The sequence below is a fragment of the Excalfactoria chinensis genome, chromosome 5, assembly GCF_039878825.1.
Source record: "Excalfactoria chinensis isolate bCotChi1 chromosome 5, bCotChi1.hap2, whole genome shotgun sequence".
Lineage (NCBI taxonomy): Eukaryota > Metazoa > Chordata > Aves > Galliformes > Phasianidae > Excalfactoria > Excalfactoria chinensis.
This window is the reverse complement of record NC_092829.1, coordinates 33,470,125-33,497,988: the sequence shown is the minus strand read 5'-3', so window position 1 is coordinate 33,497,988 and position 27,864 is coordinate 33,470,125. Positions and strand designations below refer to the sequence as shown.

Here is a 27,864-nt window from a genome sequence, read left to right as displayed (position 1 = left end):
GTGCGCATGCGCGGTGCCCTTTGTGTCCCGGTCGGGCGGGCGGCGCGGGGCAGGCCGGGCCGCTCGGAGCGCCGCGCCGCCGCCGGCGGAGAGGGACGCGGGGAAGCTGCCTCCGCCATGGTGAAGAAGCGGAAAGGCCGCGTCCTCATCGACTCCGACACCGAGGACAGCGGCAGCGAAGAGAACCTGGACCAGGTGCGCGGGGAGGCCCGGCCTGGGCCCTCCGGCCCGCGCGGGGCTGGGAGCCGCCATCCGTCCCTCTCTCCTCCCCTCAGCCCCGGCCGGGATGCGGCCCCCGCGGGTGGGCTCCGCGGAGAGACCTCGCGGCGCCGCTTCGGCCCGCCCTGCCCGGCCGTGCCGGCGGCTGCAGAGCCCGGGGCCGCGGGGATGCGCGTGGGTTCGGCCCTCGGGCTCCTGAGGCGCGGGCGGGGGGCCTGGCGGCAGGCAGCGCCCGGGGGCCTGAGGGCGCGGGGAGCCGCGCTGTGCCGCCTGCTCCGCGGGAAGCGGCGTGCCCGGCCGCACCGCCGGCCCCAGGGCGGCCGATCCCGGGAGCCGCAAGCGGGTGCTCCATCCCGGGCCCTGCCGGCTGCGCTGTGTTGGTGGGAACTGCTCGCAGTGTGCGTCCTGGGCAAGCGTGCGCGGCCGTCGGAGCACCTAATGGGGCTGGGAGCGCGATGTGGGGCATCTCGCTGTGGGTGTCGCTGGGCTGCAAGAAGGGATGCCCTCCTCTCTGCAGGGACCTGCTCAACGCTTCGGCTCTCAGGGCAGCAGGAGCTGACAGGTGGTAAATAAAGATGTAGGCACAGTGTGATGTATCTACTGTGGCAGTCCTTCTGTGAAGAAGTTGGGTTGATTTCACGTGCTTGAGCCTACACATCTTGTCTGTGTGCTGGACCTTTGAGTTTTTAATAGCTGCTGCTGTGTTGCAAATAAATAACACCAGCCTCAAATGTTCAGAAATGCTTTTGCAGACTGGAGCTGCAAATTCTACGCCCCTTTAAACAAACATACCATAGATCCTGCCCTGATGGTACTGATCTTGCCGCCTTCTAAAGCTGTCAACTTCTCACCCTGCTGTATTAATTCCATAGTCACTTCAGAACCTGAAAACAGGAGGAGTTTGGCTAACCCTAGCATAGATAAGGTGAGCAGAGCAATGGTGGAGCAATAACTGCATGGTTCTGCTACTTGCTAAGAGCGTGCATCTACAGCTCTACTTGAGTGCTGGTTGGTGGTTATACCAAAGCTGTCTACCTTTGCTTCATCCCCTGGGAGGTTGTGCACAGCAGGGATATGCACGTGCAAGGGTGGAAGCTGCGCAGCAGGGCTGTTCCTGAGGTGAGATCTTAAGGATGAGTGTATGCTGAGTGTTGCCTCTGTTGGTTAAATATTTGACAGCTTTTGTTAGCAAACTGGGCTGATTAAATTGAAGGAGTAGGAGCCTTTCTCATGTGCTGTCACGGGAAATGGAAAGAGTAAGGCTAGAAAGAAAGGAGGCAAATTGCTTGGAGTAAAGGTGGCAGTAAATGTTAACGCTGAGATATGATGATAGAAGGTAGTCTGCACTGAAGTACTACTTAGCGACAGTTGTTAGAGGTGATGTCTAGAAAAGGGCTGTAGAAAACACCAGGTGCTTCCTTGTGAGAGCTGCTCATTTTATAAATACATTCTGTTGGTGCTGTATGTTGTCTTCAGAAAGCGGTTTGTGGAGTGCCGTTGCCAACTTTGTTGGTAAAAGCCTAGGCCATCAGTTTCAGCAATGTTTGTGTTCTCACTTGAGGTCCTAAACTGTTTGCTGTGGAGATAATCTTCCAGTTGTGAAACTAATTCAAACCCATCCAGTATTGTCTTCCCAAGCCTGCAGAAGTTGGTGTGGCTTTATTTTTACTCACCACTAAGATTCGTCAGCCCCAGAGCAATGCTTTTAACAATAAATTAAGTCATAGACTACAAAGACAACACTGCAGCTTCGGAAATAATTGGTTTCAATTACTGCTTCTGTCACCTGGACAATCTGTGAGCAGCAGATGACGAGTTTGCTTGTGAGCCGTTACTTCTTTTTTGTTACCTGTGTGGCTTTTGGGGCTGCTTCACAAGTTTGAGCTTGGCGCCTGCTCTGTGTGTGTCCCCTGCCTTTAGTACCATCCCTGGCACCTGAGCATAGTGAAACAGAGTTGAACAGTCTCGCTAAAAGCATCAGCTGTGATATATCTCCTTTATAACATGCATGGTTGCAAATGTCTTTAAAAGGAAGGTGAACTGCTCAAGCATTTATTGCCCTAGACTCTTTAGTGGCATTTAGTTATTGGGGTTAATGCTGTGCAATGTAATTAAGGTTTTCTAAATTTTTGCCTGGTGTAAATGCCACAGACCCAAAGGTAATTGATTTGTTCAAAAAGTGATGGTGAAAATATTTCCTACTTAGGGCTTTCAAAATCCTTTTGTAACTTTCAGCTGTATTAAAACTCTCTGTATGTGCATATTTATGAAATACGAGTAGATTTCGTTCCCCAGTCAGTGGGGATAAGCCTGTTCCACTCAAATATCGTAGGGAAGGTGCGTGCACTGACCTGGACTGGTAGAACTAATTACGACACCCTAAAATCAGTGCGTGTTTTTTCCCACCAGGAGCTCTTGTCATTGGCCAAACGCAAGCGCAGTGACTCTGAGGAAAAGGAGCCACCGGCGAGCAAACCTACTGCGTCTTCGGACTCCGAGACGTCGGACAGCGATGATGAGGTGTGTCATGTTAGCAGTGAACTTCTGGCGGGTTATTGGTCTGACTCTACCTCTGCAGTGAAAGTATTTGTCACGTGGTGTAGTTAGCTTGCTTATACTGTTGTGTGGGATAGGCCATCGGTGGAACTGATAGAGAACCATTTAGCCCAAAGGATATGTACTCAGAAAGTCTTATCTTTCTTGTAAGTAAAGAGCTTAGAGTAACTGTACACAAAATAGTATGGATATGGTAATGTTGACTGCCTGCTTAATCCCACGTTCATGCGGTATGAATGTGTCTGTGACCAGTCTCCTTAAATCTAGTGTTTTTCCTCTGTAATATTTGTGGCTGAAGTGATAATGAAGTAGCGGAAGCTGGACTCTGAATTCAAGGGAGAGAGGTGTTCAACTTTGGGAGCGAGTTTCCTCAGAGAGGAGGAGGGTTAAAGCAGGTGGGGCTGTTTCACAGTAGAACTGTCCTATTTTGCCGCTTTGATTCTCTGGTAACTCTAGTTTGAATGTGCAGCAGGGCCTGGTTTTGTTGGCCTTTCTGAAGGAGGGCATGCAAGAGTTTAGAATTGCTTTGGTTTAGGCTTTTGACAAGTTCTTGTATAGCAGTGTTACAGACAGGTCTGCTACATGTGTTTTTATTATCCAGTGCTACATTCTAGAGCTGACTAAAAGATTCTGCTTTCATATGTAAGTGAAAATTGAAATTGATTTATTAAAACAGAGGATCTGACAAGTGGGTCACTGAGTTGTTTAAATAAGAATGTTTTCTTGAAGAGTTACCAATGTCTTTGCAAGCTTTCTGTACTATGGCAGGTCTCTTATTACATCGGTCATTAAAAATGGAGGAACGAACCATTCTGCTTTCGTCCCCTCTCGATAGTGTGGGAAGGATTATTCACTGTGACAACTTGCAGGATCAATCAGTGATGAACTATTAACTGTTAAGCACTTGGGATTCTGGAAGTCATTCCAGTACGTGCTAAGAATGCACGCACTCTGGTGTGTTTAGTGATGTAGATTCTTGCTGTTTTATTATTATTATTATTATTTTTAGTAAGTATGGTTGGGACTCTGTTTCAAGCATTTATTAAAAAAACAAACAAAAAACCGCACAGCAAATTGTTTGCTATTATTGTTACTATCAAATAAGGAATGAGAGAACTGTGAATGGGTTAGGCATTAAGGCATCAGCCATCTTACTGAGCTACCATTCAACCTGTTGCTTTGTGTTCTGAACTGATGGCATGCAGCTGATTTATCCCGTGCTGCTGGGAGATCAGTTTGTCTGGAAATCTAAGCAGGTTTGGAGAGCACCTTGATTATAAAGTCTTCTGCCCCGTGTTTATCTCTGAAAACTGATGGAATAAATACTATTATTCTTTTTTTTTGTGTGTGTAGCTACATGTAAGGCCTACTTTTCCATTAAATGTGGAGTACAGCAGTGCATTCCTTCATGAATTTGCTAAGAAAACAAATGTTTTTCAAGTCAGGTCAGTCTTTTTTCATATTCACAGGCCTTACAGATGCAGTAGTATCTCTCTTGCACCTTGTGCAACTGGAACTTTCAAATCTACGTTATGTTTCTTTCCAGTACTGTTCTTTCTGACTTCCATGCAGCAGGAGGAAAAGGTTTAGAGAAGAGGTAATTAGGACACTTGCTTCTATTCCTGTGCCTGAAATATGCATTCTGAACTCCTTCTTGTAGCAGGGTGAGACAGGCCGGGTTACAACAGTTCTGCTTTAGCCAGTCACTCTGTGTGCATCCCTAGACTTAACTACTTAGTGGTCCTGCTTGAACAACGTTGGCTTTGCTTAGTGCTCTTGAGGTTGCTCTGGAGTTTGCTCAGGCTTGGGGTCTAAAAGCTGAAACTGTTTTGCTCGACTTCCTGGAAGATGAGGACTTTGAGGCAGCAGCATGGAAATTGTTGCTGTGGGTAAATGTGCTTAAGCCTACATTCTCTGTGGTTCCTGGCTAGCCCTAAATGTTCCAGGACAGTTGGTATATTGCATATATACAGGAAAGGTGCCTGAATCTCTGCTTCAGAGGCTAAATGCCACAGAATGCTTTTCCATAGGGAAGAACATGCGGGGATCAAAAGGCAGGGAAAGATGATGCATTTTTGCAATGAAGGGATGAGAGCTTGTACTAAACATTCAATATGTATAGTGGTGCCCAAGTGATTCTATGAGATCTTTATCACCTATGTATTATATGTTTCAGTGAGAGTGCACTTCTTTGAAAACTCTCAGCCACGTTGGATGTTCATGGTGCGTGAATGCTGGGTTCTATCATTTCTTAAGGACTTGTGTTGTCTCAGTCAGATTTCCTAGCCAAGAGCCTGAGGGTGAGCTATAAATGATGAAGTAGGAGAGAAGCACTGAATCGTATTCTGGTGACTCTGCTAAATACATATGGCTGAGTTGACTGAACTGCTGTTTAGAATACAGATGAACAGCAATGCCCACAAAGCTTTGTGTTAACAAGTACCACCATCATCAGAAAGATGCAGTAAACTAGACACAGGTGTAAGGGCAGTTTCTTTATCAGCAGAGCAACATGTGGCTGTGACCATTCATAAGCTCACCATCCCAAACTGTCATTAACTTGTATGTTTGTTACTAACCAGTTGCTTTTGGGGCTACTGTGGTAGAAGTATGTGTTGGCCTCATTACGGGTTGAAGATGTAGTGTACGTGGTGGTGTGGGAGGTTTACTCCAGGTTGTTGCTTTTCCTTTTATCCTGGCTTTGTCACTCACAGATAATTCTTTCTGTTGTGCTCGGATGACTTTTGGAACAGCTTCGCTAACATCAGTTAAGTTTAGACAGAAAGCAGCAATGCTTCTAAAGGATGTGTTAGTAATGTTTGTATAAGATGATACCCTTCTACACTCATTCTGATGTATTGAAGGGTTTGCTTGTGCCTTTTAACAGCTGTAGGGTGATAATAGAAGATACTTCAGGGCATGAAAAGTTAGATCATAAATGTTTGTTACTAGACAGGAATTCACTGGGGATTTGTTTTTTTGCCTCTATTGGCAGATTTGGTAGGAGGTGACAAAATCTTCAGCCATGCTGAGGGCTGTGGAACAGAAGAAAAGGTAAAGCAGAGTTCATGCAGGCAGTAAGTCAGTTCTGAATAGCAGTCTGCTTGGAAGGGTTAGTGTTGCTGTTACTAAGAAAGGGCTTGAAAGTTTAAATCTCCTTACTGCGTTTAAAGTTCAAGAGCTTTGGTAAACCACAGATAAGCAGAAAACTGCATGTGTTCTTTCTGTTTGGGGATATCTTGTGGGTTTGTAGAGATTACTGTGTTAAATGTATTCCCTATGTGCTTTTATTTCATAACGCTGCTTGACTATGCCTGTTAGACTGAACGTGTTCTCCACTCCTGTGGGGCCTTTGCTGTAATTTTTAAAGAGGGCTTTAATCTGCCTCTCCGTAGCTGTATGTTTTCTAGTTTGGTTTTCTGTGGAGACAGTTTGCTTCAGCTGTTAACACGGAATAGTAGAGCTGTCCTTAAGGGAGATAAAGGCAGCTGTTGTTAGCATGGAAGCACATAGTCCAGATGTGCAAGCGTCAACCTGAGTTGTGCAGCCTAATTGTATGGAGGCTAACATGCACTAAGAAGTAATGTGAACCAGCTGGGAACGAAGCAGATAAAACGTTTGGTTGGCGAGTAACTTTAAATTGCAAGAGCTCTGAGGTGTAGAGTACAGTGTTTCCTAAGAACATTTGGTATCTGCCATCTCCATCTTGTCTCTCTGTAGATCTCAGTGTTTTTCAGTACTTCTAAAAAGAACTCCAGAGCAAATGATAATTTGCAGCTTACAGTGAAGTTAAACTTAAGAAATATATTATTTGTTTCTAAGTTACTTTTTTATGGGAGCTGATATGAGTGAGATTCAGACAACAGGGGAGGACAGGTGGATTTTGGCCTTGCTGTTTTGTTGTAAGGGTGATGGTAGAAGCTGTTGTCTTGAAAAACACCAAAGACTGTAAATCCTGCCATATATTAATGTCTGTGCTGCCTGCTGTTGTCTTCGGTCTGCATCTACACTTTGTCTTGTGTGGAGGACTGCCTTTTGTTTTTTGTCAGTCGTATTAATGGAGATGAGTGACTGATGCTAACCCAGTTTACAAAGTGTCTTACAGCAATGCCTGTGAGCCTGCCTGCCATACTGGTAAAAATCTGTAGCAAGGGAGCTGAGCCACTGTTAGCAGTGCTGAAATGCACCACTCAGTACTTCACTGTGCCCCAGTCCACTCTTAGGTGGATGTCAGGGCCATTTTTTCCACGTGGAGGAATTCATTGACACACCTTTGCTTCAGGTGACATTTTGTCAGACTGCCCCTCCACTGCCATCTGTCACACAGCAACAAAATGTAGTGGAATATTGACCTCTACTACCGTACTTCTAAGGTCTGCCTCTAATGTTGTGGGCCAGCATCATAAAATAGGCAGCAGTACTTTTGAAGCAGACCTGGTACTTGAGCACTTAAGATGTTGTTTTGTCATGGCATGTAAGTTCATCTGGGCTAGAAAAAGGACGTGTTGGTGAGGGTCCTGTTCTGCTTTGAAGCTGTGAGTTGTGATTTGCCTTTTGTTTGTTTAAAAACAAAACACAGGAGTTCAGAAGGGGAGAATATGGCAAGGACAGGCTGGTAGACTTAGTTTTACAACTGCACCTGATTTGATGTAAAAAGCAGGAAGAATACCTACTTGCAAGAAGAAAAACTGAATGGCTAATACATTTGGGTACCATCTGAATAGAATTATGGCTATCTGAGTAGCAGTGAGAATCTGACTTCATTCTGCACTGGTAGAGCTCACTTTTTTTTTTCTCCTCTTGATCTCTTTATTGCCCTGCTCGAAATATGTACCAGGTGTCCTGAACTATAAATGATTTTCTTCAATCATTTTGCTTGGTTGCATTTTAGAAGTTGACTTCTAAATCTGGCTGACTTGAAGGACACTTTTTGTGTTGGCGGTCCATTCTGGATACTGTACCTTCACTCGGACTTCTTGGGGAAACATGTCAGCCGTTAGCTCTGTGAACCTTCGAAGCAGGAGGGAAAACTGAAATATTTTCTGGCTACTTCCTGTGACTGACCCATAAAGTTCTGTTGTTTAGTAGTAGTAGAATGAGCAGAAAGCAACATTACAGCACACGGCTGCATGGGTTTATTAACTTGCTGCATCTGGAACCTTGGAGGGTTCCACATGGTGGCCAAGGAGGCAGGGGCTGCTCGGAGCAGACTTCATGGCTGTGGATGTTGCATGGGAAATGTTGATCGGTGCTGTCTTCTTTGAGAGAGAAAAAGAGAAACTGGAGGAGCTGCAATGAAGGACAGTTTTTTTGGAAGCAGTGGTTCTACGTCTGAGGTGGAGGGAAGGGAAGCAGAGCAAACAAATTCTGGCGACTGTAACGGGATGTTGTTTTTACTTTATGTTCGCTGTGAACATGTGTTTGCCTTTCTGATCTCTGCAGATGTGCTAGAATAGGAGGAAGGGACTGGAGACTTCAGTTTGGGCTGCAAAAAGCATTTTGTGGCTTTCCAGTAGTGCTTTCTTATTTCTTTTTTTTGGGCATGGATGGCCAGGATAATTAGTGGCAATACTGGTAAAGATAGGCAGCAACATTGTGATGCTGAACAAGTAGTATCTTCAGTATGGGAGCCAATAAAGTCATAAACACAAGCTCAGACTGATATAAAATTAGGTGCTTTTTGTGCAACGTCTCACTGTCCTGTGATGCAAAACAGCTTGAGTCATGGATTCCAATCCAAGGCTCACCACTAGGTAGCTGTTCTTACATATCAGAAAAGAGCATTTCTGCCTGACCTCTGGCAGATAAATTTGAGTGCACCACAAATTTAAGTGACACTTAAAGGTGATGTTGAAGTAAATGTTGATATGCATGAATGGTGAGGGTAAGATACAGGTATGAAGAAGATAACATTCAAAATAGATTGATTTAGAAACAAACTATTTTATTCCTGAAGAGAGAATCTGGAGTAATTCTAGGAGATGTAGTGTGCTGCAAAACGCTGTAAACGTTACAATCTTCTACAGAGCTTCCTTGTCAATTCTGTTCCCTTCTGGCTTTACCCACGTGGCTGGGACCAGGGAAGAAATGTAAGAAGTCTCACTGTTAGGTAAAGACTGTCTCTTCTCCTGAGAGTCTAGTGTTTAAAACTGATGCTCGTGTGTATGCGGTGGCATAGACCCCAAACTTGGAAACTGCAGCCTAAATCAAAGATACGGTGCTAAGACAAAGTTAAAGTTAAGCCTAGACTTTTATTTTCCTTCTGTGATTTTGATGTAATTCTGGCTTGTGCGCTGTATGTAAGGTGCAGAAGGTGGCACTACTGTCTAAGAATGAGAATGCCGTTGGTTTGTTGGCACTGTGTACTGTGAACTCTTGACAAAACTGAGATTGCTGTAAAACTCAGGTAACCAGTGTTCCTTTGTGGAATCTAAAATTTGTTCTTGAATGAACTAATTTCGGCGATGCATCTGTTGCTTCTTCTGCTTAATAGTAGTAAGCTGATGATAACCTTTATAAGTACGGTTAGACATCTGTTATTTAAATGGTTTTCTTAGGCATCTATCTTCAGTGATTTTTCCCCGGTGTATATGAGACTGAATTCTGAAGTCTTCTTCCTAATTTAAAGGAGTATTCTGTCAACTGTTACATTAAAATGATAACGTTTTTCTTTAATAAGTGAAAGAAAAAAGTCACCATAAAATGCTTTTATTTACTGAGTTAGCTACTGAGATTTTTTTCCCTCTTCCCACCCACCCTTTGTGTGATTGATTTGTTGCTGCCAGATACTGGACTTTTTCCCAATCATTTTCCCTCCAGTATTTGGAGAAGGGAGGGGTGATGTTCCTGTATTATGATCCCTTTCTTGTTTTTTTTTCCTTGCAGTGGACTGTTGGAGGTTCTAAAAACAAAAAAAAGGGAAAGGCGGGTAAGGCAGAGAAGAAAGGAGCCATGAAGAAACAGATGAACAAAGCTGCCTCTTCAGGCAGCTCAGATAAAGACAGCTCAGCTGAGAGCTCAGCACCTGAAGAGGGTAAGATAATAACTGTCTATCTCCATACAGCATGTACTTAGAGCAGAATGCCAAGTGAAGTTACATCTCTGGTTATACTGTGAAGCAAAGCTAAATGGTGATGTTAAAGACTACTTGAGAGAGCTTTTTTCTGTGTTACTGGCAGACTGAGTGACTTAAAATTGCTATGGCTCTGGGCATGTATTTTTAATGTAATTCATCATAGCATTGCTGTAGGCACTCCATTAAAAATGCACCGCTCAATATTGCTTCAGTTGAAGAATATATGATGTAATTACTTGACTTTCTCCTGGAAAGCACCTTTCTTCCTTCAACCTGTCTGTAGTTTGGATAGCATTTACTTTTAATCCAACTGGTATATTTTGCTTTCACAGAATTATTGTGACAACAAAGAAAATGGATGTAATATTAAATAATTAAGGAAGAACTTTACTGTGAGAGTGATGGAGCACTGGAATAGGCTGCCCAGAGAGGTTGCAGAGTCTCCTTCTTTGGAGATACTCAAGACCTGTCTGGACACCCACCTGTGCAACTGTTGTAGGGAGCCTGCTTTATCAGAGGGTTGGATTCAGTGATCTCCCTTCCAGCTCCTACACTTCCGTGATTCCGTAATGCAAGCAGGAGCTCATCTTACGTGTTTGCCCTGAATCACATCTTTTGTACATTTAAATTTAGTCATGATTTTAATTCTTCAACTTTGTCAGGTGCTTTTTTGTTTTGTTTTGTTCTTTTAACGTGACTATTAAATGTTTCTACGCTGGGCAGACTTCTTGTGTTCTTCCCTGTTTTTATCATGCCTGTGAAGGTTTGCAGGTGGTTTGTTATAACTTCAGTTGATACTAAAAATCAAAGTTAAGAAAACATTTGAAGAAACTTACAGCTCTAGGTATGTTAAGCACAGCGGAGGCAGCCCAAAGCATGAAGTGACTGAACATGTACCTATAAGTACATACAAACCAAGGCTTGTCACAGAGTAAGGTTGCAAAGCTGGAAGTTTCCAGAAATGCTGAAGATTGACTGACAGTGGAATAAAGAATTCCAGTATCTGTTTGCTTTTGGATTTTGGTGTAATGTGATTGATTAGGTGAGAATAATCACAGCATTGGATCAATTCGTTTGCAGTATGTGCATCTTCCTATACTGAAGTATCTACTGGATTTTGTGTTTACTATATGCACACTTTTCGTATATTTGCCCTCTGGTAACACACTACACTGAAGTGATTGGGCTTTTCCCCAGCTCAATTTTACTGCCTCATGGTTTTGTTTTAGGAGAAGTGTCTGACTCAGAAAGCAACAGCTCATCATCTAGCTCAGATTCAGATTCTTCATCTGAAGATGAGGAATTCCATGATGGCTATGGAGAAGACCTTATGGGAGATGAAGAAGACCGGGCTCGACTGGAACAAATGACAGAAAAGGAGAGAGAACAGGAGCTGTTTAATCGGATAGAGAAGAGAGAAGTGCTAAAGAGAAGGTAAATTTAGACTGTTGCTATTTGATAGCATGTTTATACAGGCTGTTGAGTAAACAGCACTGAGTTAAATCCTCTGCAACACACTGTTGGGTTAAACTGTTGAAATTAAATCCTACACATGAACAGTGATGTATAGCATATCCTACGTATCTCATATTGTGTGAAATTTTTATTTTCTCATTATTATTATTATTATTATTATTATATTGAAATAACTGGAGTTTCAGCTTCTGTGACTCGCAGATAACAGACTCATTTGTTTAAAACACTGAAGAAGAAGAAGAATTTTAAGAAATGAGAAGAGGGAATAAAGCAGAAAAATGGGGTAAAGAGCTAGACAGTCCAATGGATTGCAAGTGATTGAGTCTAACTCTTGCACAGCGTCAAACTGTAAAGCAAAGAACCTTTGTGTGCGTTCACATAAAATTGTTGTTCCCCCTGTTATTTTTCATAGATACCACTGTGTGGGAAACTGAGATCTAAGTGTCCGTTGTTTTACGATTAATATTCTCCTTCAGAATGCTTGATCATTCTTTCCAGATACTTTTTCTGTATTCTTAATTTGGACTTTCCTTTGTGGCGACTGCACTGACTGTGCTCTCATGTCTGAGGTCCAGGCATGTAGCACTCTAAAGCAGATTAATTTTTGTGATAGGTTTTTGTGTGAATTGTTCTTAAAGCTGGTTTAAAGAATATGGCCGAAATTCTTCATGTTCTTGAAAAAGGTTGGTTTCTGCAAGTTTCATAGCTGCTGAATGCGTGTGGTTATCCCTGTGTGCTTCTTTAAGCAGTAGATGACGGCCCTTAGGATTACTTCCTCGTATGTCTTTCCTGTGTTGTCTGTCATCTGCTGCTACTTTGAAAAAAGGCAAAGTATGAAGTTCCTTAGAGCTTCATCAGTTGTTTTTTTTTTTCAGAAAGCAGTAATGAAGCACAACATCACAGGTTGTCTCTGGGGGTGTAAAGCTTGTTGGGGGCTTAGTAGAAGGGAAGGGTGTTTAAATAAAGACAAGTGGTTTTGGACGTGTCATTTTCCAGGGTTCATTTTTGGGTTTCTGCCTCAGCTGTTCTGGTTTTATTTGTTGCTGTAATGCTTTACTGTCAGGCAGATTCCTTGTAGGTCGTTCACTTGTTTTCTCCATGTATGTAACAAAAGATTTGGTGTATGTGGGGCATATTTTCTTCCTTCCTCAGTGACTTTTTTTTTTGTCTCTTGCTGAGAAATTCTTCTGGAGGACGGACACCATTGTGTGGATCAAATCAGTACAATCAGCTGTCTATTTATCCAAGGCATAGCTAGAGCACTGACTGAATGTACTTCTTAATATTACTTGCTGTGTCTTCTGTTGTCTGCTGCCCTCCTCAAAGAGATCAAAACAGGAGAAAGATTAGGCTTAAAGCAGGTAGAAGGCCACCTCTTTTCTGGATTTCACTCATAGCTTTTTTTGTAACTGAATATTTTTCTTTTAAAGTGATCACCTGAAAATACTTGATACAAACTAGCTAAAGAATTCAAGTTCGCGTTTCTGATATAATCTTAAACAAGTCTGTCCTGTTCTGTGCAAGGGGTTGGCAGGTAGAGCTAAGAGGTGGTTGTGGGAGGGGTAGTTATTTAACTTCTTATGGTAAATTGAACCATTCAAAATGTTGTCTATATGTCTTCTGCTGAATCTTGGGAGATTACAGCAGACATGGCATGTGACACAGTGCCTATGTCCTGTGTGTTATATTTTCTTTTAAAGGTAAGATGTGGCACATGGATAATGCATTTTAAATTTCAGTTGCTGGAAACTTTTACTTGTTAATCCACATGCACGTTTTGCTAAAGCCAAGTGACCCAGTATATGCTGCAGTGGAACCTGCCACAGGATGGTTCCAGCAGAATTGTGACTTTTCCCAATACAATGGCTAAAAACGAGACTTCAGGGTAACTTGTTTATGGAAGGTCAAAATATAAGTGCGTAAATCACAAAAAAGTGTCTGAACCTGATGGAATGTGCCGTAGCAGGTGACTCGCTATGACTTCCTACAGATGCGAGTTCAGGTAGAAAGGTTGATTTTCAGCAGGAAGAAGTTAGCATGGTGGTGGCTTAAAAGAACCAAGTTTTTTGCTGCTAAGGTTCAAAATACATGTAAAAGCCTATTTATTTTTATAGTTGAAGGCAGCATGCACCGGTCACTATTCTGGCAAAGATTAAGCAGTAGTAAGGATAGGGTTCTTGGGAGAAACTATTAGTATGAGGTCTCCCTGCCCCTTTAGGTTAGCTCTCATCCTCTGTAAGCCTGAACTTTATTGTGCTCAGCTTTTCCTTACCTTATTTTTCTTGGGGAAGAGAGAGGACAGGAATGAGGAATGAGGCAAGACCCACCAGTGTTGTGGGGGCAGAGTTAAGGGGTTAATTGTCTTAGGGCGAGCAGTGCAAGTGTTTCTTGAGGTTTACTGACCACTTCAACTGAGATAGCAACATAATGGTACTTTGCTCACTTGAGAAGGGAGTGTTCTTTCACGCACTTTCTTTCAAATATCTAACAGATTTGAAATCAAGAAAAAACTGAAAACGGCAAAAAAGAAAGAAAAGAAAGAGAAAAAGAAAAAGCAAGAGGAAGAGCAGGAAAAGAAAAAACTCACACAGATCCAAGAATCCCAGGTAGGAAATGAAACTTATCTTAGTATCAGACTTTTTTTTTCCCTTGGCAACAGGAGATGGGATGCTGTTTCTCCCTGCTTCAGATGTTCTTCCCTTAAAAATGTCAAACTGTGCAGTAAAACAGGTCAGGATTTAGTTCATTTCTATGCTTGAGCTATCTTTAGCCTTTCAGGTTCATTTAAAAAGAGGCTGACATCTTCGGCCTGCTGAGGAGTGCACTGATAATTCCATTCAATGAAAAATGCAACATAAAGAACGGGTTGTGACTACATCTAGAGTTCTTGTGACGAGGCCTGTCATTCAGTCTGGAATTCTCATATGCTGCCTTCTTACAAGTGAAAGCTTGAGAGAGCCAGAAACTACTCAGCTTTTTAAATTATGTGTGAAGGAAAAGCTTGAATTCTAGGAGAAACAAAAGTATTTCTGTATTTTTTTTTTTTCCTGTCTCCAGGAGGAAGAGGGCAGTGCCATTTTTTGTGTGTGTGAGTGAAGCTTGTGTAACTGAATTAGAGTTTCAAATGGTTGAATTGTTAGGTTGAGAGCCTGCCTTTAATTTATAAGTCTGGGCAGTTAGCTTCCCAGAATGTGATGAAATTAATCTTGCTTAATTTGCCATCTGTGAACTAGTTGTTTGTTTACCCCTGTAGTTGTTTGCCTCCTTTGTGCAGTACAGAAGGATGTATTCAAAAGGGGCAATTCAGCCTACGTTATTTTTCTAGTGAAATAGATATTTAACACCTACGTCAAGTTGGGTGAGATGAATTTTACCTCAGGCCCACGTTAAGTCAGTTGAGTCTCATTTCCCCTGCCTTTCTCAACTCCACGTATGTACTTGCATATGAACGTATTTTATATATATATATAGTCCATATATAGTATGTATGTAAATATAGTATGTAGAGTGTGCTCATGCATGCATACATACATGTATGTAAAAGTGTAGCCTTCCAGAAATGACTTTGTAACAAGCAGTCACTTGAAGTAACTCAGAAACTGCATTTCTAATGTTACATAGTATTCTAGTTAGAACCAGTTGGTAAAAATTAGATTTCCAACATTCTGGATTTGTATTCCTGTTGCAGACTTTACACTGAACGTTAGATCTGATTTCAGTATTTTTAACAGGTCTCCTTGCTGCTGAAGGAAAACAGGTGTTTTGGCCTTGCAGAAGTAGTCTTTGAGGCTAATATTTATCCATTTTTTTTCCTTCATGACTTGTTAGTTGCAGAATTAGTTCGGGTTTATTTCTCTGGTCTTATTTTATCTTTTAAAGTGGAGCTTGAGATTGATGGCAGAAATGTTGAAGAAAAAATGTGTTAATCACTCTTGATACAAAGTACAAAAATCCTTTATTTTCCTAAATTTATCCTTGCCTAGACTATGAAAGAACAAACTATAAAAAAAAAACCCTAAACAACTGATTATTTTAAAAATGAATTTGTTAATATTTCCTGTTTGAAGAGTTTTTGGTCTGCAGTCAGTTGTTTTTGTTTCAATTTGTGAATTGCTCCCCAGTGTTGAGGGACTTTCTGTGCATGTTTTTAGGTCACGTCACATAACAAAGAGCGACGATCAAAGCGGGATGAGAAATTAGACAAGAAATCTCAGGCAATGGAAGAACTAAAAGCAGAAAGAGAGAAAAGGAAGAACAGAACAGGTATGAAGACTTTGTTGTTCTATGGGTTTTGTTTTGTTTTTTTGAGGCATTATTACAGCTTTCTGAGAGTGTTTCTGCCTGCTTCTAATTAATACAACAGTCCTTCACTTTGAATGAATTATCTGTCTGCATCTTCCTTGGTCTTTTGACCAGTATAATCACCTAGAAAATTATTTGATACCTTTTGACTCTTTATATTTCTTTTCCTCATAAGGAATGATCTAAAGACAGGGCAAGCTTCCCTGATATTTTACTGAATGCCAGTTATTAAGAAGTAATTCGTGTACTTGAATTCATCACTTAGAGTCTATTACTTGATCTCTGAACCCATCCACGCCATATTAATTTACTTGTACTATCTTGTCTGCATTCACTGGTTTCTTCACTGGCAAGTCATGTTGTCCTTCTTGCCATGGACTTTTAATGCATTGCCTTTTTGTGAGATTTTTTATTTTTTATTTTCTTCCATGCAAAATAAGAATAAATTGTCTGACTGTGATAGTTTTAGCTTGTATATCCAGTTATTATGCTTATCTTCTATGGCTGTATGCAGTCAAGTTGGGAAGCTGCAGATAACTACAGTGGAGATCTAGGGTGGCAATTAAATTTGATTTCTCAGTTTGAATATATACAATGGAGTATTTAATCTACTAGTAGATCTAAACATGTGGTACTTGTATCTGATATCAAGATAACAGCTCTCCATTTATGCTGTTTTTTTGGTGTTTTCTTTAACAGTGAGATTTGAGTGCAAAAAAATAAGCTTGATCAAAAAAGAAAAAAAAAATCACAGCTTGCTTTTCACTGTTCCCTCTTCTCTCTCCTTCAGCTGAATTGCTTGCAAAAAAACAGCCATTAAAGACTAGTGAAGTATATTCTGATGATGAAGAGGAGGAGGAGGATGATAAATCTAGTGAGAAAAGTGATCGCTCATCCAGATCCTCATCCTCAGATGAAGAGGAAGAGTAAGTAGTAAACACAGGGCTACGATTATTGCGTGTGCTGAAAAATACAGATAATCACACCATGTAGGTATGTACTGTTTTAGAGGATTATTTGGGGATAGATGAGCGTGTTTAATGTGTCTTAATCCCCATTTACACCATTTAGATTTTAGTCCTGTAGTTCAGCTGTTGCAGAACCTTTGCATATTAGCAAGGGAGAGAGATGTGCTAACTTTTCAGCACAGTGTGTGGAGACAGTACAAGGAGAAACAGCCAGAAACTGGAGCATTGGAAGTTCTGCATGAATGTGCGCAAGAACTTCTTTACGGTGAGGGTGACGGAGCACTGGAACAGGCTGCCCAGGGGGCTTGTGGAGTCTCCTTCTCTGGAGATATTCCAGACCTGCCTGGATGCCGACCTGTGTGACCTGGTGTAGGGAACCTGCTTTGGCAGGGGGGTTGGATTCAATGATCTCTGGAGGTCCCTTCCAACCCCTACAATTCTGTGACTTGGTGCACAAGTCTTTCTGCTCTGTGGTACAAAGGTAATGAGTAACATCCCTAGTCAGTAGGACTTTGCATTATACCTTCCTCACGAATGTTAAATTTACATTTCTACCGTCAACCAATAATCTTCTTTATTTCTTTTTACTAATAATTTAAATATTCCAAACTTCTGCTGCACCTTGCTCTGATGATTCCATCTCTTATTTTGTCCATTTTTCTTCTTACCTTTCCCACTTCAGGAAAGAAGAAATTCCCCCTAAATCTCAGCCAGTGTCTTTGCCTGAAGAGCTGAACCGAGTACGGTTATCACGGCACAAGCTGGAGCGCTGGTGTCATATGCCTTTCTTTGCCAAGACAGTCACTGGTTGCTTTGTCCGTATTGGCATTGGAAATCACAATAGCAAACCTGTTTATCGGGTGAGTTTAGTTTCAAGGCTTTCAGCTCTTTCTATAGTGCTGTAATACAATATTTGCAGCTTAGTACTTCTGAGGTATCTATGATTGTTTAGGATGATTAAAGTAAAAAGATATTTTCTAGCCAGAAAATGTAGTTGCTGCCAAAGAAATTGAGAAAACTGCTTTTAAAATAAATAAGGTGTGTGTGTTCAGGTAGGTGAATTTGTGGAAACAGTTATTGGCCTTTAAATCAAGCTGACTGATGACATGATACATAAATGTATGTGGATGTATGTATGTATAGTGTACGTGGTGTGTGTGTGTGTGTGTGTGTGTGTGTGTACATTGCATGAGGGAAGGAGCAGTAATGAATCCTGTTCTAGCTTTGGTTCATGCTGTCTTTGTCTCTTCAATTGTGTAACAAACCCCAGAGTTCAGGACACTGCTTTGACAGCATAAGGGCATGAATAGGAGTTGCTCCTTATTCTGGAGAAGTTCCCCAGTTACTGCATGATCTCACTGTGCTTTAGAAGAGGACTTGGAAAGTGGTTCTGTATTTCTACTTCATTGCTGTAACTACAACAATAGGGTGTAATAATATTGCCTAACACTGCATTAAAATGGTCCCAGAGGGGGCTGTGTTTAATAGGTGAACAGGTGTGGTGTCATTTGGGAAATCTGACAAACCCTAGTTTAGTTTAATGTAAGGGAAATAGGAAGGTGTGCATCATTTGGCTAGGAGGTAGGCTAAGAAGATAACAACAACCAGAAAATCCTCTTTGTCAATTTGAAGGTAACGCATGGTGCAATGAATTCAGTACCTGGTAATGGCTGCTGAAGAGTCCTGCTTGCTTTGATTTGGTTAGAATTGTTAATTAGACTAAGATTCTGATAACACAGACACAAGCCCATGCATTTGCGCCTGCTCTTTGTTCCTTTTGCGTACAGGTTGCTGAAATAACTGGTGTGGTAGAGACCGCAAAAGTTTACCAACTGGGTGGTACCCGGACAAACAAAGGACTGCAGTTGCGGTAAGATACCAAAATAACCCTCATCAGTTCATGAATCAAAGTTGTTTTTATATCATGTAATGTTCCCTATGTGGTTTGGAGATGAGAGCTTTTCTGTATTTTTTTCCACAATTGTTTTAATCAAGTGTTGAGAAATATGTATTAAAAGCATGCATGATGAGGTCTAGTATATGTGTCGCAACACGTATACCACAAATTATAACAAATAGTAATTAGAACAAAATAGGTCTAATCTGCAACCACTGTGATGTACAATAGCTTCTTATGCTACTTCAGGAGAGAACTCTGTGTTTTGATTGCAATGTATATAATGGCAACTAATTTTAGTAATGGTTATAGCAGGTCTCTGCAGAATGTCATCTTTAAAGCTTACTGGCTCTTGGCTAACCAGCGAATGAGAAATTAAACTGCAGTTGGCTTCTGTATTTGGTACAGTTCAGTACTACTTACAGATCACTTCTACCAATCCAAATGTGAAGGAGCTTTCTGTTTCTGAAGATCACGCCATGGGTCACCAAATAGGGTATTTAAAGTTTAGGTGTGAGATAAGTCTGCTTCCCTTTTCTGCTGAGGATACTACTGTTTTCTACAGACACTGTCAGGTGTTCCTTTGCACTATTAGTTGGTACTAGTAGTGGACTGAGGCTTCTGAGCTGTGGCTGATCTCATTGAAGTTAGGAATAAATAGTGTGTAAGCCAAAAGAGAAGCCTTAAGTGCCTATTTTAGGGTTTCACGAGTCAGTTTATTACCTGTTGGTAAAAGATTACACAGCTCTGTACCTTCGGAAAGGGATGTTACATTTTTCTTCTTGCAGGCATGGCAGTGATCAGCGCGTATTTCGTTTGGAGTTTGTCTCAAATCAGGAATTTACTGAAAGTGAGTTTATGAAGTGGAAGGAAGCGGTAAGTTTGTCAGACTTTACTTTCTTCTCAGCAGCCTTCTACAGCTGGCATTCTAAGTAAAAACTACATTCTTTATTTCATTTAGATGTTTTCTGCTGGGATGCAGCTACCCACATTAGATGAGATAAACAAGAAGGAAGTGTCCATCAAAGAAGCTCTCAACTACAAGTTTAATGATCAGGATATTGAGGAGGTAAACAGCATGTTATTGTGAAGCTATGGCAGTACCTAAAAGTGGGGTAGCAGATTAGCCTATACAAAGCAAAATGATCGTGAAATCACCTTCCTAAGAAGGAAATGAGATTCTATAACTGGATGGGGTATCTTGGGGATGTAGCTGTTTGGTTCCCATTTCTGCTTTACTTCATCCTTGTTCTTTGTTACCTCCTCTTCAACTTGTGTTGCAGAGCCTTGACCTCCTAATCATAGTATGGAAACTTTGATTCTCAAGTTATAAGAAGATAACAGCATAGTGATAGATTCATTTATTACAGTTCCTAAAGCATAATATTTGCTTCATTCTGACCAAATGTGATTAGCATCAGATTTTTGTAGGTTGTTAAGTGAGGGGAATGGAGCTGTAACTCATTACCAAGTCACAAATAAAAAATGCAGAAGAGACAGACCAAAAAAACCAGAAAGAGTAAAATATTGTGGTTGTAAGTATGTTTCTTAGGTGATCTGTTGCTTCTACAGTACACGTATTAAGTAGGCATTGCATACTTGCTCATCTTTGCTGTTTCTTCTGGTTTTACAGATTGTAAAAGAGAAGGAAAGATTCAGAAAAGCCCCTCCAAATTATGCTATGAAGAAAACTCAGCTGTTAAAGGAGAAGGTGAGAGATGAGATGATACCTGCAAGCTTAGTACAGTCTTTGATTTTGAAGAACTGGAAACTTAAATAACCCAGCATAAGCTATTGCATTCTTTCACTGAAGGCAATTGCCAACAATTCTGTCTGTCTCTCTTTCTGTCCTTTGAAGTTCTCAAGCTGTTCTGCTTTAGAAACTAGTTTTCCTTTTATATTTTGCAAGCTACTCCTTAGTAACATTTGACAGTTGTTTTCAAAACTAGTGCTAAATTGCCTTTTGCTTGAGGGTAACAGTTTTTACTTTGATGTGGCCAGTAATTTGTGTTGAAAAGAATACATTGCTGAAAGATTTACTTGCCACTCAATTGTTTTATATGTACACTTCCTGGAATGCAGTGCTGCGAATCCAAAGCCCAGAAGACAAGTAAACAGTCTAAAGTATCTCAGAAGACAAAGATTACAAAATGTTGGTTTTGTTTAGTACAGGCCTTTTTGGGATGCTCGTGTTTCATACAGAATAAAACCTAGGAGTTCATGTTAATCATAAGTTCTGCATTCTTTTGCTAAACTGCAGTGTTTGGTTGTCATTTTTATTTTTACTAAGCGTGAATATGTAAATTGTTAGTTTTATGGTGCAGAGGGGTGCAATTCCTTTTTGTATCGCCAGATGGCATAATAAGCTGTTTTTCTTCCTTCTGCTCTCCAACTTGCTAAAGTAAATGGCAACTCACAATTGCATAAATAGTCTTAAATCAACTGACTGACTGGTCTTAATAGTGCCGAGACTGGCATTCCTAAGTCTTCGGTTCATAGAATTTTTCAGAATGAGAAATTCGGTTTTGTTTTAAGCTGCAGGGAGAGTTTAACTTTCTGCTGTGTTCTTATATGTGGTTAGGACATCTGGAGCTGGAATAGGGTTTGCTGGCTGATTATTGGGTCTGTCCCTCATTTCTCTGACTGGTTCTTTGTTTGTTGTCACTGCAAACAAGTAGTGATACTAAGTTATTGTTTGGTTGAAGGCCATGGCTGAGGACTTGGGGGACCAAGATAAGGCCAAACAGATTCAAGATCAGCTTAATGAACTTGAGGAGAGAGCAGAGGCCCTGGATCGTCAAAGAACAAAAAACATTTCTGCCATCAGGTAAGAAAAAAGATATTGGGCGCTTTCTGTATTTTGGTTGGTGCTATTTTAGAAAGAGCAGTGAAATCAATTAAAGCAGCCATGTTGTAACTGGGAGGCTTTGTCTCTTTGTTGTGTGGTTTATATAGCAATGGTTCTGTTAATATTTGCCTCCCTCCACTTCCTTGCATGTGTCATTCAGTTAAAAATGTCAAAAATAGAAACTCTTTATGTAACCCTGGTAGCAGTTGTGCTCCAATAAGAGTAATCTGTGGTCAGATGAAGATGCAAGAATGCTGACAGGCTTTTTATTGTATGAGAGTTGATAAATGACAGTCATTTTCTTTTTCTTTATCCCTCTCTTTTTTTTTTTTTTTTCCCTTTTTCTTGCAGTTACATCAACCAACGAAATAGAGAGTGGAATATTGTTGAGTCTGAGAAGGCTCTTGTGGTAAATAATGCCAACTTAATACTTCTGTGTATATAGAGATGAAATGATGCAGAGCAAGATAATTGCATGATGAAGTTGCTCTTTTTTTTTTTTTAATGATCTTATAAGACTTTTAAATAGGCAAGTGATGTGATTATTTATTTATTTATTTATTCTTAAAGTGTGTTGCTTTGCTTTTGACCAGCTCAGTCGGGAGACTCCTGACTGAAATCGCAATGTAATACATTTTATAAGGCAAAGAAATCAGAAAAGAGACTTTGGAGAACAAAATAATATTGAATTCTCTGTGGTGACACTTAAGAAAAGTTAAGCTTCTTAACAAATGCTAAAGCCTCAGCTCCCCTAAGGGTTGTTGTGCGGGTGTTTTCTGTTGTATTCAGTAGGGGCAGTTTTGACTTGTGAAGTATAGGACAGTGGGTGTTTAAAAAATAATCTTTCTTGCCTATAATACTGTTTTTCCTATGACTTTGATATTATGTATAGCTGATGTGTGTTTGCATGGGTGGGGTGCTGTGGGAAGATTTACAAGGATGCAAGCAGCTAACTGCAGAACGGTGTGCCTTTTTCGTTCAGGCTGAAAGTCACAGCATGAAAAACCAACAAATGGACCCCTTTACTAGGCGGCAGTGTAAGCCCACAATAGTGTCTAATGTAAGTATAACATTGAAGTTCATCTGGGGCAATTTGCAGAGCAACAGAAAACAGTGTAATGGAGAGAGTAGGAAGGAAAATGTTGCTTGTATTTGTGCCTAACTGTGCCATCTGCTATTAATACACTGGGTGCCAGGATGGGATATAATTGAGATTCTAATCTTACTATCCCCAAAAAGGGGAGGAAAAAAAAGTGTTGTTGTCGTCCCCCCAACATAAAGGATGTAAATTATGTGGGTAAGTACATGGAGATGCAACTGTGGATTTCTATATTGAATTCTCATATGTAGAAATATTTACTGCATTTATTTAGTTGGCACCTAAAGTAAACCAATTTACTAAAGCTAATTTTGCTTCTAATTATTTGAGATTATCTTTAAAGATTTGTGAAAGGGGACCCCAGACGTCTTGGGGCTGTGTTGTATAAAAGCAATTCAACACAGACTTCCACTGTGGTACTGTGCAAAAACTGCTACTGCCATCTATATAAGTGATGGATAGTGAAGCTGGAGGATCACCTCTTACTTCTGAATGATAAAACTTCGAAGCCTATTCAGGAATAGGATACAATTCTGCTATCAGTACCAGTTTTAAAATTACTCTTTTTCTCTCCTTTAAGGTAAAGTTGGCACTCGTCAGTATCCACAGATTAGCAAAGCAGGGAAGGGATTTTATTGTAGAAATTGAGCTAAATAATTATTTATTAAATGATTCTTTACTGAAAGGAAGAATCATAGTTGAGTAAGGCTATCACACACAGTCAACCATTATCACATATAGAAAATAGTCTGGTAACAGTTTCTTCTCTAATGCAGTATTTTAGCCAGAACTGAAAGGTAAAAGCAAATAATCTGAGGATAGTGTTAAGGCTGGTCACAGGAGCAAATCACAACAACAAAAAAGATAGTGTCGTCTTAAAGAAGGGCTTTCTAAAGGATAACTTTTGGTTTACTGCGTTACATAGGTATCAGAATGAATTTGTCTTTGAAATTCTGAAGTTTGGACTAACTGATCTACATTCTCTGTTGGTTTTATATGAATGAGCGTGAGCATTGTCTTTAATAAAATGACCACCAATTTAAATAATGTTCTATTTCCCCCTGCAGTCCCGAGATCCTGCTGTCCAAGCTGCTATTCTTGCCCAGCTAAATGCAAAATACGGATCTGGTGTATTACCAGATGCTCCAAAGGACATGAGTAAGGCAAGTTTCCCATTTTGCTTCTGTTATTTGTTTCCTCCCACTGTCACCATTTTGCTGAGATTATGACTAATAGTAAATAGGCATTTTTCAGCTCTAGAAATAAGTATCATGTAAAGCGTTACTGTAGAAGAACAGCTTTTTCTGCCATGGGGAAATAAAATTAACTTTGTTTAGCAATATGACAACTAAACTAAAGACATTTGTGATGAAGCGAGGGAAAAACTATTCTTATCTCTGACCTTTGTCTATATGCATACGGGTTGGATATTTATATATTCTTCTTTCAGGGTCAAGGGAAGGATAAAGATGTGAACTCTAAATCAGCCAGTGACCTCTCAGAAGATCTCTTCAAAGTACATGATTTCGATGTAAAGATTGATCTTCAGGTTCCCAGTTCTGGTAGGTGTTCCAGTTGTGTCTGGGGATCTGATTGCCGTATGATAAGATAGCAGAGGACTATGATGGTAGAGCTCACTTCTTCCAGAAAAGTCATGGGCTTTTAAAATGAGAGCAAGGGCTCTGTTTGTCTTCTTGTCAAGTATCTCGCATGGAGGAAGTGTGGACATGTGCTAGTGATATTTGCTGAAGAAGAGCTGTATAGTGTTGCACTGAAAGTCTGTATGTCTTTGTATCCTTGCTCCAAATGCCAATGAAGAAAAGGAGGTAATGAGAGTTCTCTGATTCGTTCTTCTAATCTACAGTGTATGTGGCTCACGTAGTCCTTGAGGGACAGCTGAGAGTGTTGTATTTAATAAATCTTGATATCTACCTTTATACTTACTCTGTGAACGTGTAGTCACTTTTAAAAGCCTGATGTGCCCATGCTTTTTTGTTCTGTAATCTGCATATGCACTTTGTGGATAAAGTATTGATTTCTGAACCTGCTGCGTTATAAAGTTGCTGTTTGCTGTCTTTGGTAATGCAGATGACATTGAAGCAAAATTGCATGTGCTTAATCTTTGAAGATGAGCAGTTAGATGACTGTATTCATAATTTTTAACCTGACGTATTCCAGAGAAGTCTAATGTGCTCTGGTGGTGGATTTTGTTAGCAAAAACAAGAAGTAAAAATCTGTTTGCTTTTTTTTTCTCATGTATTTTGGTCCTCATTCTTCCCTTGTCCCCAACAGAATCAAAGGCACTGGCCATCACCTCCAAGGCTCCACCAGCAAAAGATGGTGCTCCTCGGAGATCACTGAATTTGGAGGACTACAAAAAGAGGCGGGGGCTTATTTGAGCATGCCCACTCTGCTGCTTCTGATCCTGCATGCTCCATGATGATGTCCTACCTTTTCTTCTTCCCCTTTCAGTTCTCCCTTCTGGGTTGGAGCAGCAATGGAGCTGGGAAGAGACTCTTTAAAACTGCCAGTCATCTGTAACATAAACCATTCAACTATTTACTGTATAGACCTCCCTTCTTGCCCTTTCTTCCTGCCCCCCTCACAAATGTGGATCTGTGCTATTTGGGGTCTTCCCATTTCTTTTAGTTTGAGTTCTGTTTTTATTTTGTTGATGCAGCTCGTTGGTCCACTCTGTGTTCAGTATTAGCCTGAGGTGTGGATTTCCATAGGGATCTCTTTTGGTGGTCGCAGAATCAGCACTTGGTGATCTCCCCTTACATACCACCACAGGCACGGTGAATAAACGTTGGCGCAAGACCTTTGTGGCTGGAAGGTCACCTGCACTTTCTTCTTCTTCCTCCTTCATCCTAGCTTTGGAGAAGGGAATCTTCAAAAACTGGCTTAGGTTCAAAGTGTAAATTTTTTTGGGAGGGTTGTGTGACTTTTTTTCAGGTGTTTTTTTTATCATTTTTAAGCTGCAGTACTATTTGTATCAGTCTGTCACAGTTCTTTACGGCTGTTTTGAATTTCTACCAGCTGTACTTGAGCATCTGAGATTGCAAGAAAGAAACTCATTAAATGTGATTCTTCTTACTAAAACGGCTTGGCTGGTATAGCTGTTTAACTTCATGTTCCCTTCTTTATTTGTGCTTAATTGATGAGAGAGGTACACGGCTCTTGATGTCGGACTTGTCATCTATAGCACATCCGGAGTCTCCAGCTTTACTTAATGAAGTAGCTCTTTCTGGGATGCCCCTGGGGTGCTCATTGGTTGGGCTTTATTTTTTTCTCCAAGCCTCCAACATAACGTATTTGTGAAGTCATCACGTCTTCATTGGGCTCTAGATCACATTTGTTTCTTGCTTTGTGAACCATTTAAACTGGGCTTCTATGAAACAAACACAAAAGATTAAGAAATAAAATCACTTTGTGTGAAAGGGGAAGGACACAGTAAGGACACAGTAGAAAGGTCAGCGGGTAACGTGTGAGAGGTAGCTGATGCATATTTTTCTTATATGAAATGGTACAAGTGGAGTGCAACACTAGCACAAGAATTGCATGGCTTTATGGAATATTTGACTGGACGCAAGGGGACAGCTCAATTATCACTCAGGTGTTTAAAAAAATTAAAAAAAAATAAAAAATAAATGGAAGTGTAAATAAGTGACGTTTAACAAAGAGCTTTTCCAAACAAGATGCAACTGAATATATGGAGCTAAGAACTAAATTAAAAGAGAATTAGAAATCTAAAAGGTTAGAGGCCCTCGTTCAGGTAATCGTGGAAGCACGTGTTTGTTCCTACCCAGGCCAGTACGTATAAGCTAACTTAAGCACTGAACTGGATAGGAATGTTTCTGGGGGACCCCAAAGAGGGAAAATGCTGATGCTCTCTTTGTGTCAGAGCATTACTGTTTTTCTGAAATCATACGCCGGTTACATTTAAACCTGTGTGTGATATTACCTTCTTGTTGGATTCTTAATGAAACTTTAATCTAGTTCTTATTTAACTTTCTCTTATTCCTTTTTAATGGTAGCTTTAAAGAAACATCATGTAATTGTGTGCAGATTGATACTATGAACTGTGTGTAAAAAGAAAATCAACCTATGAAGCAGCTATAATCTACCATGTAAAGAAGCAATTAGGGGTGTTTCACTACTTATTTACCGAATAGTCCATAATTCTAGGACAAATGGATTATTCCGTAAATATGTAATCATAGACTGCTTTATTTGATGGCCTTTTCTAGCAGCTTCTCCGGAGTTGTTGTAGGCTCTCACATATGTGTACTTTTAACTTTTTTAAGAGTGGATTTATGGAATCTACCACGATAACTTCATAGGAGACATCGTAATTCACTGTGTAGATATGCATTTTGAAATGATTTTGGTTTGGTTTTGGTTTTTTTTTCCCAACAGCTTCAATGATGTTAACGATTTGTAATAAAAAGGAAATCAAAACTTCTTTTGCAGTAGCCAGTTTTCAAAATAATCGCTCTCCAATGCTGTGCAGAAATTATTGCAAAATGAAGCCACTCAAAACTTGATTTTCCCATGGCAGTGCCTCAGTGCTCTGGGGTTCAATTTAAGTGGTCTCTGAAGGTCAACATAACTCAAATTCAGTATTTTTAACGTGCTTGCCCTTGACTTGCGGGTATTAGCAGGCTTCTACACTCGATGGTAACATGGCTAGGCTGTACTGCAGTAAAGATGTTGAGACCCATACGGTGTTGCAAGAAACTTCTAGTAGAGATGACCAAAACGGGAGATGCTGTGAGTTTAGAATGCAGAACTGAATGATGGGCAGTGTCCTATTTATCTGCAACTATCAAACTGCCACTTACCTTCTTAAAGTCTCTGGATTCTGCTGAAATACTGGTTTTGTTTTGGTTTTTTTTTTTTTGTTGTTTTTTTGTTGTTGTTTGGTTGGGGTTTTTTTTGTTTTGTTTTTGTTTTTTTGGAGAGAGGAAACAGTAAATTATCGTGCAAACCTCTTATATTGAGAATACACCAAGAAAGTACTCTGAATAGTTACAGAACTGTGTATGAAAGCTGTAATCTTTTTTCCTTTAAGTGCATGTAAAGGTGAGTGACTATATCTCCCACTCATTAGGGAGAGATTTGTTTGCTCTGTTTCATTGGTGTCCTAGCATATAGTTCATTACAATTGTACAGACTTCTATAAATAAACTTGGTTTGTTGGTTTAATAAGGTTGATTATGTTTATCCCTTGATCTGAAGTGCAAAGAGTTTCCTATCTGTGGAAGTTTGTTTTTTTTAGAAACTTACACTTCATTTATCAGTCTAGAAATATAGAATACTAACACTGTAAAATAATTAATGAAAAATAAGGCCTCTCCTTTGCAAAAGGGGCTGTTTCCTACTGGATCGCTCTCTATTCCTCCTACCTCTAGAATCAAACGG

General features: G+C 40.5%; 1 protein-coding gene across 1 annotated transcript; it reads left to right on the top strand.

The window, feature by feature from the left end:
* Positions 1-6: 6 nt before the first annotated feature.
* RTF1 (RTF1 homolog, Paf1/RNA polymerase II complex component) lies at positions 7-27,655 on the top strand. The gene is made up of 18 exons (XM_072337934.1): positions 7-195; positions 2,629-2,739; positions 9,661-9,808; positions 11,080-11,284; positions 13,818-13,932; positions 15,478-15,589; positions 16,419-16,554; positions 17,279-17,456; positions 18,384-18,466; positions 19,282-19,369; positions 19,455-19,562; positions 20,127-20,204; positions 21,199-21,320; positions 21,693-21,750; positions 22,324-22,401; positions 23,508-23,603; positions 23,891-24,002; positions 24,733-27,655. The coding sequence occupies exons 1-18, from the start codon at positions 7-9 to the stop codon at positions 24,837-24,839; spliced, it is 2,124 nt and encodes a 707-aa protein (XP_072194035.1). The 3' UTR covers positions 24,840-27,655.
* Positions 27,656-27,864: the final 209 nt, after the last annotated feature.

What these genes read in the sequence shown, in the direction of transcription:
- RTF1 (XM_072337934.1), top strand. Translation starts at nt 7, where the DNA reads ATGCGCGGTGCCCTTTGTGTCCCGGTCGGGCGGGCGGCGCGGGGCAGG. An exon ending in GCGAAGAGAACCTGGACCAG is followed by an intron (nt 196 to 2,628) that starts GTGCGCGGGGAG and finishes TTTTCCCACCAG; the next exon opens with GAGCTCTTGTCATTGGCCAA. An exon ending in CGTCGGACAGCGATGATGAG is followed by an intron (nt 2,740 to 9,660) that starts GTGTGTCATGTT and finishes TTTTCCTTGCAG; the next exon opens with TGGACTGTTGGAGGTTCTAA.